Source organism: Vollenhovia emeryi, unplaced genomic scaffold (genome assembly GCF_000949405.1).
Source record: "Vollenhovia emeryi isolate VEMERY1.0 unplaced genomic scaffold, V.emery_V1.0 DF939166.1, whole genome shotgun sequence".
NCBI classification, from domain to species: domain Eukaryota; kingdom Metazoa; phylum Arthropoda; class Insecta; order Hymenoptera; family Formicidae; genus Vollenhovia; species Vollenhovia emeryi.
Genome location: NW_011967200.1, coordinates 867143 through 883039, shown reverse-complemented (window position 1 = coordinate 883039; position 15897 = coordinate 867143). Strand labels below are relative to the sequence as shown.

General features: G+C 37.9%; 3 protein-coding genes and 3 long non-coding RNA genes across 6 annotated transcripts; 3 read left to right on the top strand and 3 right to left on the bottom strand.

Moving 5' to 3' along the window:
* The first annotated feature begins 80 nt into the window (after positions 1-80).
* LOC105564354 lies at positions 81-2455 on the top strand. The gene is made up of 3 exons (XM_012016669.1): positions 81-218; positions 1269-1580; positions 2109-2455. The coding sequence occupies exons 1-3, from the start codon at positions 197-199 to the stop codon at positions 2165-2167; spliced, it is 393 nt and encodes a 130-aa protein (XP_011872059.1). The 5' UTR covers positions 81-196; the 3' UTR covers positions 2168-2455.
* A 955-nt stretch (positions 2456-3410) lies between these two features.
* On the top strand, positions 3411-7496 carry LOC105564358 (leucine-rich repeat-containing protein 15-like). Its single transcript, XM_012016670.1, has 9 exons — positions 3411-3646; positions 4204-4305; positions 4377-4527; positions 4906-4977; positions 5032-5175; positions 5544-5931; positions 6098-6357; positions 6585-6990; positions 7197-7496. The coding sequence occupies exons 1-9, from the start codon at positions 3412-3414 to the stop codon at positions 7200-7202; spliced, it is 1764 nt and encodes a 587-aa protein (XP_011872060.1). The 5' UTR covers position 3411; the 3' UTR covers positions 7203-7496.
* Positions 3565-4442, bottom strand: LOC105564355. The gene is made up of 3 exons (XR_001009113.1): positions 4370-4442; positions 3732-4012; positions 3565-3640 (listed from the first exon to the last, which is right to left on the bottom strand). It is a non-coding gene; the product is annotated as an uncharacterized LOC105564355 (long non-coding RNA).
* On the bottom strand, positions 4456-6625 carry LOC105564357. Its single transcript, XR_001009114.1, has 3 exons — positions 6420-6625; positions 6174-6289; positions 4456-4525 (listed from the first exon to the last, which is right to left on the bottom strand). It is a non-coding gene; the product is annotated as an uncharacterized LOC105564357 (long non-coding RNA).
* Positions 6985-9751, bottom strand: LOC105564359. The gene is made up of 3 exons (XR_001009115.1): positions 9677-9751; positions 8165-8372; positions 6985-7059 (listed from the first exon to the last, which is right to left on the bottom strand). It is a non-coding gene; the product is annotated as an uncharacterized LOC105564359 (long non-coding RNA).
* Positions 9745-15830, top strand: LOC105564360 (cysteine sulfinic acid decarboxylase). The gene is made up of 9 exons (XM_012016671.1): positions 9745-9814; positions 11014-11296; positions 12822-13006; positions 13405-13702; positions 14086-14274; positions 14344-14408; positions 14695-14884; positions 15101-15270; positions 15330-15830. Exons 2-9 carry the CDS (start codon positions 11165-11167, stop codon positions 15574-15576), a joined length of 1476 nt encoding a protein of 491 aa, XP_011872061.1. The 5' UTR covers positions 9745-9814; positions 11014-11164; the 3' UTR covers positions 15577-15830.
* Positions 15831-15897: the final 67 nt, after the last annotated feature.

Genomic DNA, 15897 nt, shown 5'->3' with positions numbered 1-15897 from the left:
GTCACATAAAGTACGAGATGTATCCTATACCCTCAATCTCTCTCAGGTGGGGATAGATTTAACCGTCACACTCGGTTTATAAACGTAGCATGATGACACGATATGCCAGTTCTCTCGTGATAACCATTCGCCATTCGTGTCCGAACCGATTTTCATCGACTTTCATCAACCGGACCGCCACCGATCATCCAGAACAATGGAGGTAGCAGTTATAGTTGGTACGGAAACTGCACCGACTTTCTACGTTTAAGATTTTATAGCGCTACGATCGATCATTTGTGCACTCAACTAACGTCTACTAATTAAACACGTTCAAATAAATGTTCAAGATTTCACTAACCGTTAATAAATTGACTTAGTCATTTGTTTGTGCATGTTCCAAGATATTAGAAGCAGATTAATATGATATAATACTAATAAAATTTTGAAATTATTTAATATAATATAAATATTATTTCATATCATTATTAGCTGATTGCATATCTTTGTAAAGGTTTTGTAAAAGCTTGGTTGCCTTCATATGTGTTTTAATAACACAAAGACGATAAGAAATTTTCAATATTCTTAGTACACGTGTACTTTTCTCGAAATCACACAAATTCAGAAACGTGAGTTCGGTCGACAATGCATCATGCAAGTGTGTTTTCAAATTCAAATAATTTCCTAGTTAAATTATTTATTTATAAAGTATCAGAATCGCGACTATTATTCGCGCGAGAGAGCATTTGTATTTTTCGAAGAAGTTCCACCGCAAAAGGAAATGTCTTTAAATGGACGTGGGCGTAAACGGCCTTGAGCGAAGAAACATCGCAATCGCCGCAAGGAGCGGACTGATCTCGATTTAAAATAAACCTTGATTTCAATAAAGCCGCAATCATTCAATAGAGACGCGTATTAAGGCCGAGTAGCATCCCAGCGAGAGGCTAAACCACCGTCAATGGATTTACGTAATATCATCCCGTCCACAATTCATTAATAGAAAGGCTTTCGAAAATTATATTGTTTAAAACTACATTTTATTTTATCATAGCGATAACCTGTTTTCTATATCAGATGATACCATCGATATCTTTTCTCTATTACAGCAAGTTTCGAAATAATTCATAAACTCATCAATTGCGATTATAATTTAATCGAAATCTGTTCTGTCGCTTTACGGAAGAAACGTTCGATTAGAGATATATGGAAAATATTGAAACAAAATCGAATTGTCTTTAATTCTATGTCCTCTTTCTTTCCTCTCTCCCTCTCTTCTTGATCTTTCCTAGCCTTCGCGTTCCTCAGCATGTTCACGTTATGCGAGGAAACGTATGCTTTCCCTGATGAGGCAAAGATCAACACCACCATGAAGGATATAAAGGAGCCTAAAGACATCAAAGAAGCGGCGACCGCGTCGAAAGATGTAAAGGACGCCATCAAGGCGGCCAAGGAAGCGAAGAAGAATAAGAAGGATTGCTCGCGAGATTGCGGGACCGATTATGATCCTGTTTGCGCTCACGATCCTGTCGACTCCAGCTTTAAGCCGAGGACCTTCGGCACGCAGTGCGCTCTGGATGTTTACAACTGCGAGCTGGGCGCGAGTAAGCACATGGAAGCACTATATCAATTACCATATTAATTATATCGATTGCATTAATTACATCAATCATCAGGTACGAGCAAGATGTTGGTAGCCCAATGATTGTAATCTAAAATGTGAACTCACATACCGTTTTCCACCTTGTCCCGCGCGCTTATCTTTTCGAACATAACACAGTTCCATTCAGATGGAATCATTGTCGTCAGCTAATTCACATATTAAAACTATCGCAATAAGAATGCGGTACAGCACGGGGACGGGGTATTGAATGCTAAATCGTTTATCGATTTTAATATGTGAATTCACTGACGGCAATGATTCCGTCTACGTAAAATGTTATGTCCGAAAAGAAACCGGCACGCAGGACAAGGTGGAAAACGGTATGTAAAAGTTCGCATTTTAGATTACAATTTTATTGGGCTACCAACATCTTGCTCGGACCTGAAGGCGCTCTCGCTTGTTTAATTTATGTCGTAATGGCCCTATTTAACTTTATCTGTGCATTAATCACGTTATGCTTCAATCCTAGAATTGGCTGTGAAGAGCAAAGGCGAGTGCCCTGGATCCGGCGGAGTAAGACTGTCCTAAACAAGAGTTCGATTCTGGAAAAGCACCATGAAACGCGAAGTAGAATAACCGTCGAATTAACCGATAGTTTATTATCATAAATTTATTTAGTTGAAGTAAATACCTTAATGTATTGTAACGCAATGATACTCTTCCTCTAACGTTGAGAGAATAGAGACGGTGGTACGCAAGAAAGTTATGTATAACTACGCGACAAAATCTGGCGATAAAATTGGCCGCTAAACTATACACTATGTATGAATATACAATGCGAAGCGCATCTAACTAATAAATATTAATGATGAGCAACTATTGATTTTGTCTCTCATAATCACTTCCTTCTCTGCGACGTAGTTGATGCCCCGTACGTAGTTTCTAATTTATGTAAGTTGTATATGTGAAGATTGAACATGTATTCTCGGTACGCGCAAATTTTAACCAGCTTTCTAATCGCATCTGCGATCTGTCCCGAAACACGTAGTTAGCAAAATGCATTCTCGACTCGGAAGTACTTGAAGGGACGATTCCGTGTCCATTTTTTCCTACTTTTTGTCATGCAGTCATGGAAGCGTAACACATTCTACACATTTAAATTTTGAAATATAACATTACGAAGGGATTGTTTATTTAAAAAATTAAAGCTAAGTAGAACTTTTAGCTATTATTCGTACTTACCATTTTGCTAGAAGAAGGGCTGTGATCTTGCAATCCCTATTTCATTTGTCCTTAAGCCATGATAATGCACGCATGTGTTGTATTGCATAATATACTTCCGCCGCTTTCTGGGAGCAGCAGCATAACGAATGGTGTCGACACACTCCAGACAGGCTATCGTTATCAATTGACAAACAAATGTTAAAGCTTCGTAACTACTCTTCTAGATGGCTAAACGTGAAAGACATATTAATCTTTAGGCGAAAAGAAGACAGAATTATTCTTTTTATTATATTCGTTCTTGCTATAATATGACCATCATTTTTATTGAATTGTTAAATTTATATTTATATAAAATAACTGCGTCAAAACTATCTCAGTAGAAATTAACCATATTTAATATTCATAATAAACGTACGATATCTTTGGAAAATAATGTTGTACCGATTAATTATTAAAAAAAAATCTTATAAATGGCTTTCGTAAATTTTATAAACGTTAGACATTGATTTATTAAGCGTGTGTACGCAGCGTGCGTGAAAGGCCATAATTTGTACGCGTGGGGCCATTGTCCGTCAATCTTCGTTGTAATAAGTTTATCTTCCAAATCAATGTCCAAGATAATGAGGATGCGACCATGTGCAACGAAGGACGTTAGTCGCGCACCGCATCTTCAGTTCAGCGTACTTTGTCCTGTCTACAATGTCCATCTAGTTCGAACCGTCCGTGACATGACCGACTTATTCTCAAAGATCTACCGTGCAATCGTCTTCCTTTCATTATGCGAGACGAGCACACACTCGCTCGTCTCGCATATCTGCACCGCGAGTACTGGGACTTCTACAGGTAATTGAACAAATTAATTATCAGAGTAGTCGAAGAGACGTGTTTTGCTGTGATTATATAGTGATAGCGAGTCTTTATTTATCACCTGAAGATTTATCATCTAAAGGTGAAGGGGAACCTTCAGATTTTATATCGTATTCTTCCTAAATGTAATTGTGATAAACATCGGTTGGACATGAAGATGATTCTGAAGACAAATTCTCAACTGTTATAGATTCTTCCAAAATTTTGGGATGTGTAGAAGTAATTGGAGGCGAAGATGACGGTGAAGGCAAATTCTCAACTTTTATAGATTCTTCTGGCATAGCTTGGTCTTCGTTAATGTTTTTCTTTTCTGAATCTGAACATTCGCTACAGAGTTTCTTGCTAAAAGAACAAATAATTTTTATGTAAAGAAGATATGTCGTGAAAGATAGATCTTCATGAAAATGGACCGAAGCAAAATTTTCGAATCTACTGCAATTTTTTCTGTAATATTATTTGTGTGTGTTTCCTATACGATTTAAGAGACACAATCGCGAAACTTGAAACGAAACGTCTTGCACATATGAGCGCAGATACGGATTATTCGTCGATGTCCGCGGAGGGATCGATCTTCGAGGAGATGGAGAATCGGCTGTCGAGTCTCGAACGCAGGTTGCGAGCGGTCGAACATCCCGGTAAGAATCTCACGATTCGTCGTATCACATACACGGTCAAAGACATGAAAACATTTATCCATACCCTGCAGTTTGGCAGATCGGCTTGAAAGAGGAGGACTGGGAGGTCTGTGCCGAGGGACCGTGCAAGTGCGTACCGGAAATGAAATCGGTGTCCTGCTGGAGATACAATCTGCTGTATCTACCCCCGACGCAATTGGTCCCCGCTGATGTGCTGAGGCTGTAAGCAATTTGAAAGATAACATCGTTATGTTTGTGTGACAGGTGTTCGATGATGGATACCTTTCGGAGAAGCAATCGAAAGTGTTACTGTTGAAACTTGAAGCGACAGACTTACATAATTTTGCAAATAAAATCGTAACTTTGTGTACAATATGTAAATTCTATTTAGTTTTGAAATAAAATCCCTTTTTTATATTGCACATTATAAAATAATTACTCTGTTGTTTAAATTGTGACTTTTGTATGCTGAAACATTTAGTGATATTAATTTTTTTTCCTGTTATTAAAGAAAATGTACATATGTTTATGCATATTTAATTATAATACAAATAGTTAAAGAATGGAAGGATCATTTACTTGGTGCGTATGTACTTTCAGGGATCTCGGGAGTAATCGACTCAGCGCTCTGCATAGAGACACGTTTAGGAACATGACGCAGTTACACCATCTGTAAGTCATGTAACGACCGAGAGATGCACGTAATAACGAAACTGTGAATTACAGGGATCTGAGCAGCAATCTAGTCGAGCATTTGGCGCCGAGCTTGTTTCAGCCGTTGCACGGTATCGCAAATGTCAGATTGAGTAACAATCTCTTGAAGGAAATGCAACACAATCAACTTTTTGGACTAAGGAATCTCCGAATACTGTATGTGAGATGCCTACGACTAGTAACAAATTAGAAGAGGAATGTAAAAATTGATCTCATTAGGCGTGCCAGTATCTTAATAGATCTTTCACATAGTTGAATCAATTTTTTAGATATCAAGTTGCTTTACTTGTTTTTTGACAAATATTAAATGTAAAAAAAAAGAAATGCTTGTGAACGATTCATCTGTAGAAGTATAGCATATACGTCTGTAACTATATAAAAAATTATTATATTTAATACATCTTGCTAAGAGAAAAAGATGTACTAATGTATATTGATGAGATTCATTTGTTTTAATTTGAAATTCGATGTTTCTTCTTATAAGTCGAAAAAAATTTAACACATAGTTTTTTTATTCGATTTAGCGATCTGTCGTCAAATAAACTCCGTACTTTGCCGGAGGATCTTTTCTTGAGCAACGGCCACTTGGCTTTACTGGATCTCTCCTTCAATCGTATCTCATTATTACCGCCTGGTGCATTTCATGGTCTCGGGAATCTTGATGAATTGTTGCTGGGCAAAAATCGACTAGCGAGATTACCCGTTTCAGTTTTCTGGGATACTATTAATCTCAAACGCCTCGCTCTCGAGGAGAATCGTTTGAAAGAGCTGCCTAGCGGAGTATTCAAAGAGCTGGCATCTCTCAAAGAGTTGAATATGCGGAACAATCGATTGACGGAGGTGCCCAAAGGATTGTTTTTGACCCTAACACAATTGGAAATTTTGGAAATATCAAGCAACAGAATATCTCGTGTAAATATCATTTATATTTTGTTGTAATTTTAAGAATTACAACGCTAGTATATAAATTACACGATATGTCTTCTATAAAAATATTTATTACGTGTTATGGGATATGTTATAAGCTTTTGGAGAATTATTTCTCTTTAGGTTTAAATAATTAGAATCTTTACGATAGATTGACGCAAGGGCCTTTCACGGTATGATGGGTCTTCGGGAGCTTCGATTAGGACACAATCATATAAAATACTTGCCGTCTGGATTATTCAACAATTCTACGTCTTTGGAACGTCTTATTCTCTATGGCAATCGCATAGAAATCCTAGCAAGAGGCGTTTTTCGCGGCTTGTCCAATCTCACTTCTCTTTTCCTGCAATCCAATCGACTGAGAATATTGCAATCAGGAGTTTTCGAGGACACGCCGAACTTAAAAAAATTGTGAGTCATACTTGAAATTAATACTGTTTAATATTAAAAATTATTTGTATATATTTTCTCACTTGATATTATGACGAGTGATGCCTTTGAGATATATCTGTACCTACGTAGAATTAGAATTGTGTTTTATAAGTTTTTGTTGTGCTAAATTCCAGTTTAAAAATACATTTTGGCCTGTTAAAAAAAAACTTTTCCCCATTCTCTGTCACCGTGTCGTAATATTTTAGGCAACTGGAATCGAACGACCTCTCCTTCTTGCCAGCTGGTAGTATGGACGCCATATCCACTATTCAGCAAGTACGCCTGGGCCAAAATCCCTGGCATTGCGATTGCCGTGCCTCTTACGTTGCTTCCTGGTTGCGCAAAAGATTCGCCAGCTTCGCGAATTTGACCACTCCGTTGCAGATACAGCGGGTTCTAATCATGACAGGCAATTGGAGTATCTGGGAATTTGGGGCCGGTGCAACATGCAGGGGTCCGGGCATACTGGGCGGTCAGTCGCTGCTACGTCTGACCTTTCATGAGCTCTGCGAGGGTCAGTGGGCCTCCATGAAGGGTATCATTCCACGGTTACCCCTCGACGTTATAGCGCCGTCTGTCACGCCGCAAGCAATCAGGACAAACACAATTTTTGTACGGATCGTATACTTGATTATGCACAATACTTCCAATCGAGTTTTGTTTCCTATTGGCGCAATAAGCCTGTAACATAATAGAAAGAAAACCATATAAATATGTAAAAAGTCGAATTAAATTTAGTGGAATAGAATAATGAAAATAAAGATAATTTCTACGTCTTTTCTAAGTATTCTCTCTTATTTTTGCTTATATTGTTACAGGTGTGAAAGACGTGAAGCTCGGACGTCTAAATTTTTTGTGAAAAATGGAATATTACGCAATATATGGAACATTTAATAATAATTAGCACGTCTCTTAAAATCTCTTTTTTCATTGAGTTTTGGTTTGTTTTCACGAAAACGTAGTGAAATATATTCGGGTTTCTTTGCAATCGTACGCTACGTCTATGTGATAATCAAATATATAATATTTAATGAAAATAATCATAACATAAATTATAAGTCACGAAGGTATGAAGGTTATTAACAGTTATTCGATCGGCAATAAAATGTAATTTTAAATGTGACTTTTTAATTATAATTATAATTTTTAATGTATTATTTCGTAGAGCTACAGATAAAACTGCTAATTTAATTTGAATTCGAGAAGACAAAGTTTCAAATAACGCGTATTAAAGACCCTAAAATTTCTAGAAAAGTTTAGTTTCGTCAAATCATACTTCGTAAAATCATACTTCTTTTTTTTATAATAATTTCAGGAATAATTTGGGATATACAATTAAATAAAATCACGTTTAAGGGAATTACAAATTAAATAACGGGTAATTTATACTTCTCGAGCTTCTTTCTTGGGAATAATTGTGAAGTCGCCCCCGTGTTTACGTTGATAGAAAAAGACGTGATAAAAGCGCCATTGAAGTTGATAAGCTATCCACAATCACTTCGCGGGGAAGGTATTATGGCGCCGGGTGGCAACATATCGATCATGTGTGTAATGATACTGGCTAGGAACTACGTTCTAGAACAAGACAAGACAAAGGGAATCCAAGGAAACTCACGTTTAGTGTGTTACATTTTCAAGCTTACCAAATTCTTATCTTGCCTACAGCTGCAATAAGTGATCGTCGAACGACTTCTATATATGCGAACTGATGTTAATTTTGCTTGTTAAATACTAGACTAAAAGAGATCATTTGATTTTGCTTTGAAGACGATTGAATGAAATTTACCTGGATTTTAAAGGTGATAATTACATAAGAATCCTTTTGTTACAGGTGAAAAAAGGATCGGTTTGGTCGGAAGAACGTGGGTGATCTGAAGAAAGGTGTAAGAAGAGCGATAAGACGATGGAAATTGCCGTTCTTCGGGAATGCCATCGCCGGCACTCCGGTATTTGGGGCTGTCGATCCATTACGGGAAATCGCCTAGATCTGTTGGCTAAAATCGATATGGCTACACATAGGCGGCTTACATAGGCTGCTTTCCTTTTAGGAGACACAAATCGACACAAGTTAACACACTCAGGCACAGTTTGCCACTGTGAAATGACAAAGATTTAAAGAACGAGACTGTAAGACAAGGTTCTGTCGAAAAAAGATTCTATCGGAATACTCGGAGCGAATGCGTTCTTCGGTCAGAAACACAACTCCGACTTTCCTCCCGAGCAAAGTGTCGAAAAGTGTCGATTGAATTTGAATTAAATTTTAAATGGAAAGCGACATGTGTCGATCTGTGTAAAAAATGTCGACTGTGTTCTCTAAAAGGAAAGCAGCCATAAACTCTAGGTACATAAACTGAATAGAATCGTAGTTGTTCACGTTTCAAGAAAAGGAAGAGATCACTTTGCAATTCAACGTCGACGTAGGGATCATTCGTATCCGATCAGATTACAAATAATCAGTACGTCGATCTTACGCAATTGTTACGTGTGCAATTTATTCAAAATGAATGAAGTCTGTGCAGTGAAATGTTGAGCAAAGTTTAAGAGTTCAAAGGATCTTTTTCTTTCCTTTGGCGATGTCTAGAAGGTTTAAAAATTATACTTCCTAGATACGAATGGAGAGATTAGCAGCTTTTCTTTATTTATTCTTTTTATTCCGATCGATATAGTTCGAACTCGGTGACCTGGAATCCGCATAATATACGCTCGGCGCGCCGTATCAGTGTTCTTTGATCCTGACCAGAAGTAGGCTCTTGCTCAAGAATCAGTTCCTTGTGTCGGATGCAAATAATGCTGGAGTTGAACAAGATGGCAAATTTTGTAAAACCGATTTGGACACAAATGCGAAGAGCGTACAGTGCAGTAGGAAGATAATAACAGGTCACCATTTTTATACTTATTTTACGAAACACTGTATCATTTTTGTAACAGTTTACATTTATTTGTAAAAAATCGAAAAGACATCCGAAAGGCACTTAATTTTTAAAGGGCATCTGAAAAATTAAGTTTTTATTCAATTTTTTATGGATATTGACTGAAAAATGGCCATCATCCTATCGCTTTAATATTTGATATATTCCAAGGTCGACGCAGTGAAATTTTGGTTAATGAAAGCTCGCGGTACAAGCGGTTTACGGCTATCTGTGGACCGAGCCATGTTCTGCGCGAGATACTTCCTCAGGCAAGTCAAGAAAACCGTTGATTTTCGCTCGTTACAATAGTAACATTGTTTGCTCTTGGTAAGTAAAATCATGTTATCGCAAAATTCAAGATTTAATCATGACGGGTCTTAGGTACATACCTCCGAGTATGCGTGATCAGAAGGAGACTCCAGCTTGGTGGGGGAGACTGCATGCTGTCACAGTCGAGATAAAGAAACGTTTGATTCTGGAGGGTTCTCTCATGATCACTTGTGCGTCGTTACCGCAGCTGCGGCTTGGTAATTTCTTTCATGATCGTCAACTGCCTTTGCCACCTACGGAATTGTCCATGGATTACATTCTCAATCAAATAGAACAAGCTGACTTGTAGACCAAGTGTTTTCATGGCTGTTTTCGTTAATGAGCTTATCACATGTAAAACATTGGAGAACTTATATATTCGACGCGCCCATTCATCGTTTGAAGAAAGAATTACTTCTTTTCACTGAAAAAAAATTTGTCAAGTCATAAAACTTTGCGTATTAATGAAAATGGAATTAACTTGCCGATGTGATTCACTTGTATTATATCTACTTTCCTTCTTTAGGGACATATAGAATATATATAGAAACAAAGATGTATACTCTTATGTAAATCCTGTTAAGATAAAATAGTTTCTTCGAGTTAAATCATTGCTTGAAAGTTTTTCATAAAAATGCGATAATTCATTCACTATTACGCAACATCTTTAGAATATTAGATACGAATATTTTTTTGTTAATAATTATAGCATGCACGCATCGCAAGATATCTTTTTACACTTCGGTAGTTCATTATGCTTTGTTTTCTTTTCGTTATCATAAGAAAGAGATATGTCCACGTTTCTTTACAATTGCGCATTGTGTCTGTGTGATAATGCAACTTATACTATTTATAATCGTAACGTAAAATATGGCATGAAAGAAAGAGAAGTGTTCAATAAAACCGCAGTTCTTAAAACATTCAATTGTAGCGATCCTTTATTTCAAAAGTCTGTTTTCGCTAAATTGTCTCCTGAGGGTCGGATTTCTGTATTTTTAAACTGCATAGAGTCGCGAAGCGACACTTAATACTGTGTTTAAATAGAATTTATTACAAGGCAGAATGAGAAAGAGACAATAATCTACTAATCACGTAACTTTTCTTTAAGGAACAAATTTTTTGCTATGATTTTCTATGGTTTTCATAGAAAAATGCGATTTAATTGTTTAAGATTACAATTAGAAGCTGCGGATAGTACCAGAATTATTCGATACCGACATTTAAAATCTATAAGACGTCCGTAAATCGTTCTAATCGCGCTCAAACTTTTCTAAGTATCTGGAGTATTGGTATCTAGAGCACGCGTCAGTAATTCAACTCTCGTTGTATTTGTATGCGATTTGCGAAAAGCCAAAGTGCAAGCACCAACTCGAGCGTGACGGCGAGATGAACTCTATGAGTAATTGGAACTTTGCAGCCGCACGATAGAATCACTGAGGTTCACGTACGTACGACGCGTTTTCAACGACTGCGACAAAGAGCGATTCGCTTGCGGTGAGTCGAAATGGAAGGGACCCAACAAGCGGGCCGGTGGATTTGTCGGTTGGTCGGTCAGTGTACTCTTCGCGATGGCTGCATCAAGTACCAACGGCATCATCGATCTGTTGGAGAAGTTTCTGAAGATTCTCAAGGAGGAGCATGCGTTCGACCGATCGGATGATCAACCTGTTGTGCGATTCCGTTACCCCGCATATTTACAGGTGAATAATAACTTTATTTTCTGTGTTAGCTGTCGTGCAAAAGTCTTTCATATATTAACTCGTTTCTACACGAAAGTGTCTTTTTAAAACTCCTTTAAACTTCTTATTTTACTTCGGTTATAATGTCACATTGTCTGTATGTTACATTATATTTTTAATTGTTTTCCTGTTACAATTAAATGAGGATTAATAATTTCATTTATACCTTGAATGACGAAGAAATGTGAAAGTGTTTATTTTAATTTATTCATTTCAAATGTGCTTTAAGTAAAAACTTAATTGCAAAATTATTAAAACTTATATTAAACGATGTATAAAATTAATAATGATATGACAATCAAATATTTAGACTTGGTTTAATCTCCTTTGGTAAAATAGTCTTTTTAACATAGTATACCGATGTTTAACGAATTTGAGAATACTTTTGTAACAGTAACATTGAAATTGTCGTATAGTAGTTAGAAAAAAAATGTAATTGTTTATTTTACCGTACATTTTTACCTCCTAACATTTGCTTTAGAATTACATTTTTTGAGCATTTCTCTTTTTCTTCTTAAACACAGTGTTTTCTGTTAAGACTATTCTTAAGTACTTGAGAGCAAGATTAATATAATGAAACGCATTATGAAAATCGTTAGCAATATTTAGAAAAATAATAAGATTAATTGTATAATAGAATATAATAATGAATACCTTTGTTCCATTTTCATTGTGTATTTATCTTGAATGCTTCAACGATCCTCGATGCAGCGCACATAGCAATGGATTCCGGCGGGAGAAAATATTCCATGGTGCACAGCGGAATACTTGCTCGTGGAATATTTACTAATATGATACGCAGAAGTTTGCGATATAGGTATGGGGTCAACGATTGCGGCGTTAATGCGAATGTTCGCCAGACGAATTGTCGCTTTCTTCGAGGAACTTTGACACGCCGCGATAACGTATCATTTTTTTCAGGAAGTTCCTTTATGAATCGGAATTATAAGAAATGCTTCGAGATCTGAAATTAACGTGTTTACAGACTCGGATTTCGAGCCTAGGATTATTGAGAATTCAGATAATCCCAATAGTTTAAACATTAGTTAGCTGGTTGTTTATTGTCTGAAGTGTATATGCGAGGAACATGTATTGCCATAGAAATTACGATGCTAAAGCCCATTGAAACAATTTTTTGACAATTTACAATTCACGTGAAATTCTTAAATAGAATTTTGTTTCATAATTTTATATTGTGTACTTGCATATATTATATTTATTTACATATTATATATATTAAAAAAACATTTTGATATATATTTTATACACATGCCATATATTTTGATTCCTTGCGTGTTTTTTGTATCAAGTCGAAATCGAGGGTGAGAAAACGTGAATAAATAACTGGTACCATCGATAGCAATTCTATTCTGAATCGTGACATGAATTATAATTTGTCTAAAGTTCAGGAGCGTTAATTTTAATAATCGCCTTCTTATTCAACCTTGTAATAATTTCTTTCTTACTTGATGTTATTTTTGCGCAGAAAAAGATGTCACTCTCTTTGGATGACAACCCAGCGAGCGGCAAGGAAATAGAAACGGCGATAAGACAGACTATACGATACTCCGTGAAAACGTCCAGTCCGCATTTTCACAATCAACTCTACGCCGGGGTCGACGAGTACGGATTAATTGGCTCTTGGTTGACGGACGTGTTGAACACCAGCCAGTAAGAACAGTTTCCAAAACAATGCAAAACGATCTAAAATATTGGGCAATGTGTACGCTTCGTGTTTTGCGGGATGCAGTTTTATCTGCCTTTCTTGACGAAACGCGATGAGTAATCAGAGCTATTTCGTTATCGTCTCGTGAGCACCAGACAACATTGCTAACCCAGTTTGCGTCTCGGATGGTGCACGACCTACATGAATTTCAATTAATGATGTATCGAAGTCCTTATCATCACTAATAAAGTTTTGATTTCGATAGAGAAATGAGAAGTTAGATAACTTCTGTCCGATTATGACTTCAGGAATGCCTTTCACAGTTGTAAATACTAGATGCTGCGTCTAAATGAAGTGGAATACGAGCTAGTTGTTAACCGCGATTGCGGATGTTTTCTGTTAGGTATACCTACGAAGTCGCGCCTGTGTTTACTCTGATGGAGCGAGAAGTGATACAAAAGTCACTGGAGCTGGTCGGCTACCCGCCGATGCCGGACGCGGACGGTATGATGTGTCCAGGCGGTAGCATATCGAATATGTATGGAATGTTGCTGGCCAGGCACAAAATAATGCCGTATGTGAAAAAGTCGGGACTCTGTTCGCTGAAATCGCCTCTAGCGTGTTTCACTAGCGAAGACAGTCATTACTCAATCCTGAAAGCTGCCAATTGGTTGGGCTTTGGCACCGATCAAGTTTACAAGGTACGGAAACGCGAAGAGATAGCGAGATTCAATTAAAGAAGTGCATCCTAATCCTCTCGAGAGAGAGTAAAATCAAAGAAGTTGCGATTAATTCACAGTCCAATTTGTAATAATAACTGTTATTAGATTTTTATAAACGCCAGATTTCACGTTAATAAGTTAGAATGCAAGAATTTTACCTTATTTTTGGTTGCAGCAAACGTTCATCGAACGACGATAGTGGGCTGTTTGTATAGTGGAATAATATATTTTACATTCTCTCATTTTCCTTAGTAAAATTTTTCTTTGAAAAATGAATATTGGCTCTAAAAATGAATGGATTCTAACCGGATCTTTAAGTTAATGGTCACGACCAATCGCGAGAGCATGTCCTTCCGTTATAGGTGAAGACGGATGAGTTTGGCCGCATGAAAGTGGGTGACCTGAAGAGACTTCTAATGAAGGCGAAGAGCGACGGGAAACTACCGTTCTTCGTGAACGCCACCGCCGGGACCACGGTGCTAGGTGCCATTGATCCGTTGCCGGAAATTGCCGCGATATGCCGAAACGAGTCACTCTGGCTGCACGTAGACGTTCGTATAAGCTTGTGAGAGCTGATTAGCTCGAGGGACCGACGTAATTTTAACAGAGATTCGTTGCAGGCTTGTCTCGGGGGGACCTTGCTGTTCTCGGAAAAGTACCGGTACAGGCTGCGGGGCATCGAAATGTAATTATTATGACCGTGTCGTCATGAAAGGAGAGCGGCGAGCCTTTTTGAAATTCCAAAGTCGGCGGGTTCGCAATTATTGTCGTCTTGAATAATCGCTGTCCCTCGTTTATATCAATGCAGTCAAATTTCGTTGAGATGTTTAGACAAAATAGTACCCACCTACGAAAGAACCTGTGAAAGAATGGGGAAATACTTTCCTTTCTGCGACTTCAAGAATAGCGATATTCAATGGCACAAATGGGTCTTTCTAATCAATTCTCTTTGTTTAACTTTCACGGTTCAGGTCGGACTCCGTGTCTTGGAACCCGCACAAGATGCTCGGTGTGCCGTTGCAATGCTCTTTATTCCTGGTCAAAGGTAAAAATGCGCTGCACGAGGTGAATTGCGCCCAAGCCAGGTATCTTTTCCAGCAGGACAAATTTTACGACGTCAGTTGGGACACGGGCGATAAAAGCGTACAATGCGGTAGAAAGGTAATCACAAGTTTGTCAGGTTTACGAGATACCTGATATCGTATCGGTTCTCATTGTCAGTCATAGTAACTCCTAAATATATAGAAAGGTCCAAGGTTCGTTTCAGAATCTGTGGAAAAGCACGTTAGAAGAGACAAAACTTAGAATATCGTTTAAACATCGCTACAAGTTGACCGAAAACACATCGACTGAAAATTAATTTAAAAATCCTCCAAGGTCGACGCAATGAAGTTCTGGTTAATGTGGAAAGCCCGCGGCAAGATCGGCCTCGCGCGATCGGTGGAACAAGCGATGTCCTGCGCGGAATACTTTCTAAAGCGAATTAAGGAGACTACTGGCTTCCGGCTGGTGCAATCTCACTATCAGTGTTCCAATGTCTGCTTTTGGTAAGAAACTCCACGTTCTCGCGGAGATACGCGGTTGTAACGGCGGAGTATCTTTTCAGGTATGTACCGCCGATGATGCGCAATCAGAAGGAGACTCCAGCTTGGTGGAAGAAACTGTACGAGGTCACAACGCAGATAAAAAAACGCATGACGCTGGACGGCTCTCTCCTGATTAGTTATACGCCGTTGGCGCAGAAGGAGCTCGGCAATTTCTTTCGCATGGTCGTGAACTGCCAACCGCCACCCACGAAGTCGTCCATGGACTACGCTATCAGTCAGATAGAAAAATTCGCGGCTGATTTGTAGAAACGAGCTCTCGTGCTTTTCTTCGCGAGCTAAAAGTATAACATTGAAGATTCGTTTTTATTGCGAAGATTGGCATTTGATTTGAAGTACTTACGGAGTCGTAAAAAAGAAAGAATGTCTTTATTGTCTATATTACAAACAAGTGCGCGGGATAAATGCATCGGGTACGGTATTTATTACTCGCGTATACATGTGACCTCGATAATGATAACTTATCTGATGCTTGGCAACATTAAACATTGTTACATCATAAATTTCGCGACCTTACGTTACTTCACATATCATTATTTCACATTCTTTCCACGACGGGAAGTACATAAA

What these genes read in the sequence shown, in the direction of transcription:
- LOC105564354 (XM_012016669.1), top strand. Translation starts at nt 197, where the DNA reads ATGGAGGTAGCAGTTATAGTTG. An exon ending in GGAGGTAGCAGTTATAGTTG is followed by an intron (nt 219 to 1,268) that starts GTACGGAAACTG and finishes GATCTTTCCTAG; the next exon opens with CCTTCGCGTTCCTCAGCATG. An exon ending in CAACTGCGAGCTGGGCGCGA is followed by an intron (nt 1,581 to 2,108) that starts GTAAGCACATGG and finishes CTTCAATCCTAG; the next exon opens with AATTGGCTGTGAAGAGCAAA.
- LOC105564358 (XM_012016670.1), top strand. Translation starts at nt 3,412, where the DNA reads ATGTCCAAGATAATGAGGATGCGACCATGTGCAACGAAGGACGTTAGT. An exon ending in GAGTACTGGGACTTCTACAG is followed by an intron (nt 3,647 to 4,203) that starts GTAATTGAACAA and finishes ATATGAGCGCAG; the next exon opens with ATACGGATTATTCGTCGATG. An exon ending in GCGAGCGGTCGAACATCCCG is followed by an intron (nt 4,306 to 4,376) that starts GTAAGAATCTCA and finishes CATACCCTGCAG; the next exon opens with TTTGGCAGATCGGCTTGAAA.
- LOC105564360 (XM_012016671.1), top strand. Translation starts at nt 11,165, where the DNA reads ATGGCTGCATCAAGTACCAACGGCATCATCGATCTGTTGGAGAAGTTT. An exon ending in GCACCGATCAAGTTTACAAG is followed by an intron (nt 13,703 to 14,085) that starts GTACGGAAACGC and finishes CTTCCGTTATAG; the next exon opens with GTGAAGACGGATGAGTTTGG. An exon ending in AGGCTGCGGGGCATCGAAAT is followed by an intron (nt 14,409 to 14,694) that starts GTAATTATTATG and finishes TTCACGGTTCAG; the next exon opens with GTCGGACTCCGTGTCTTGGA.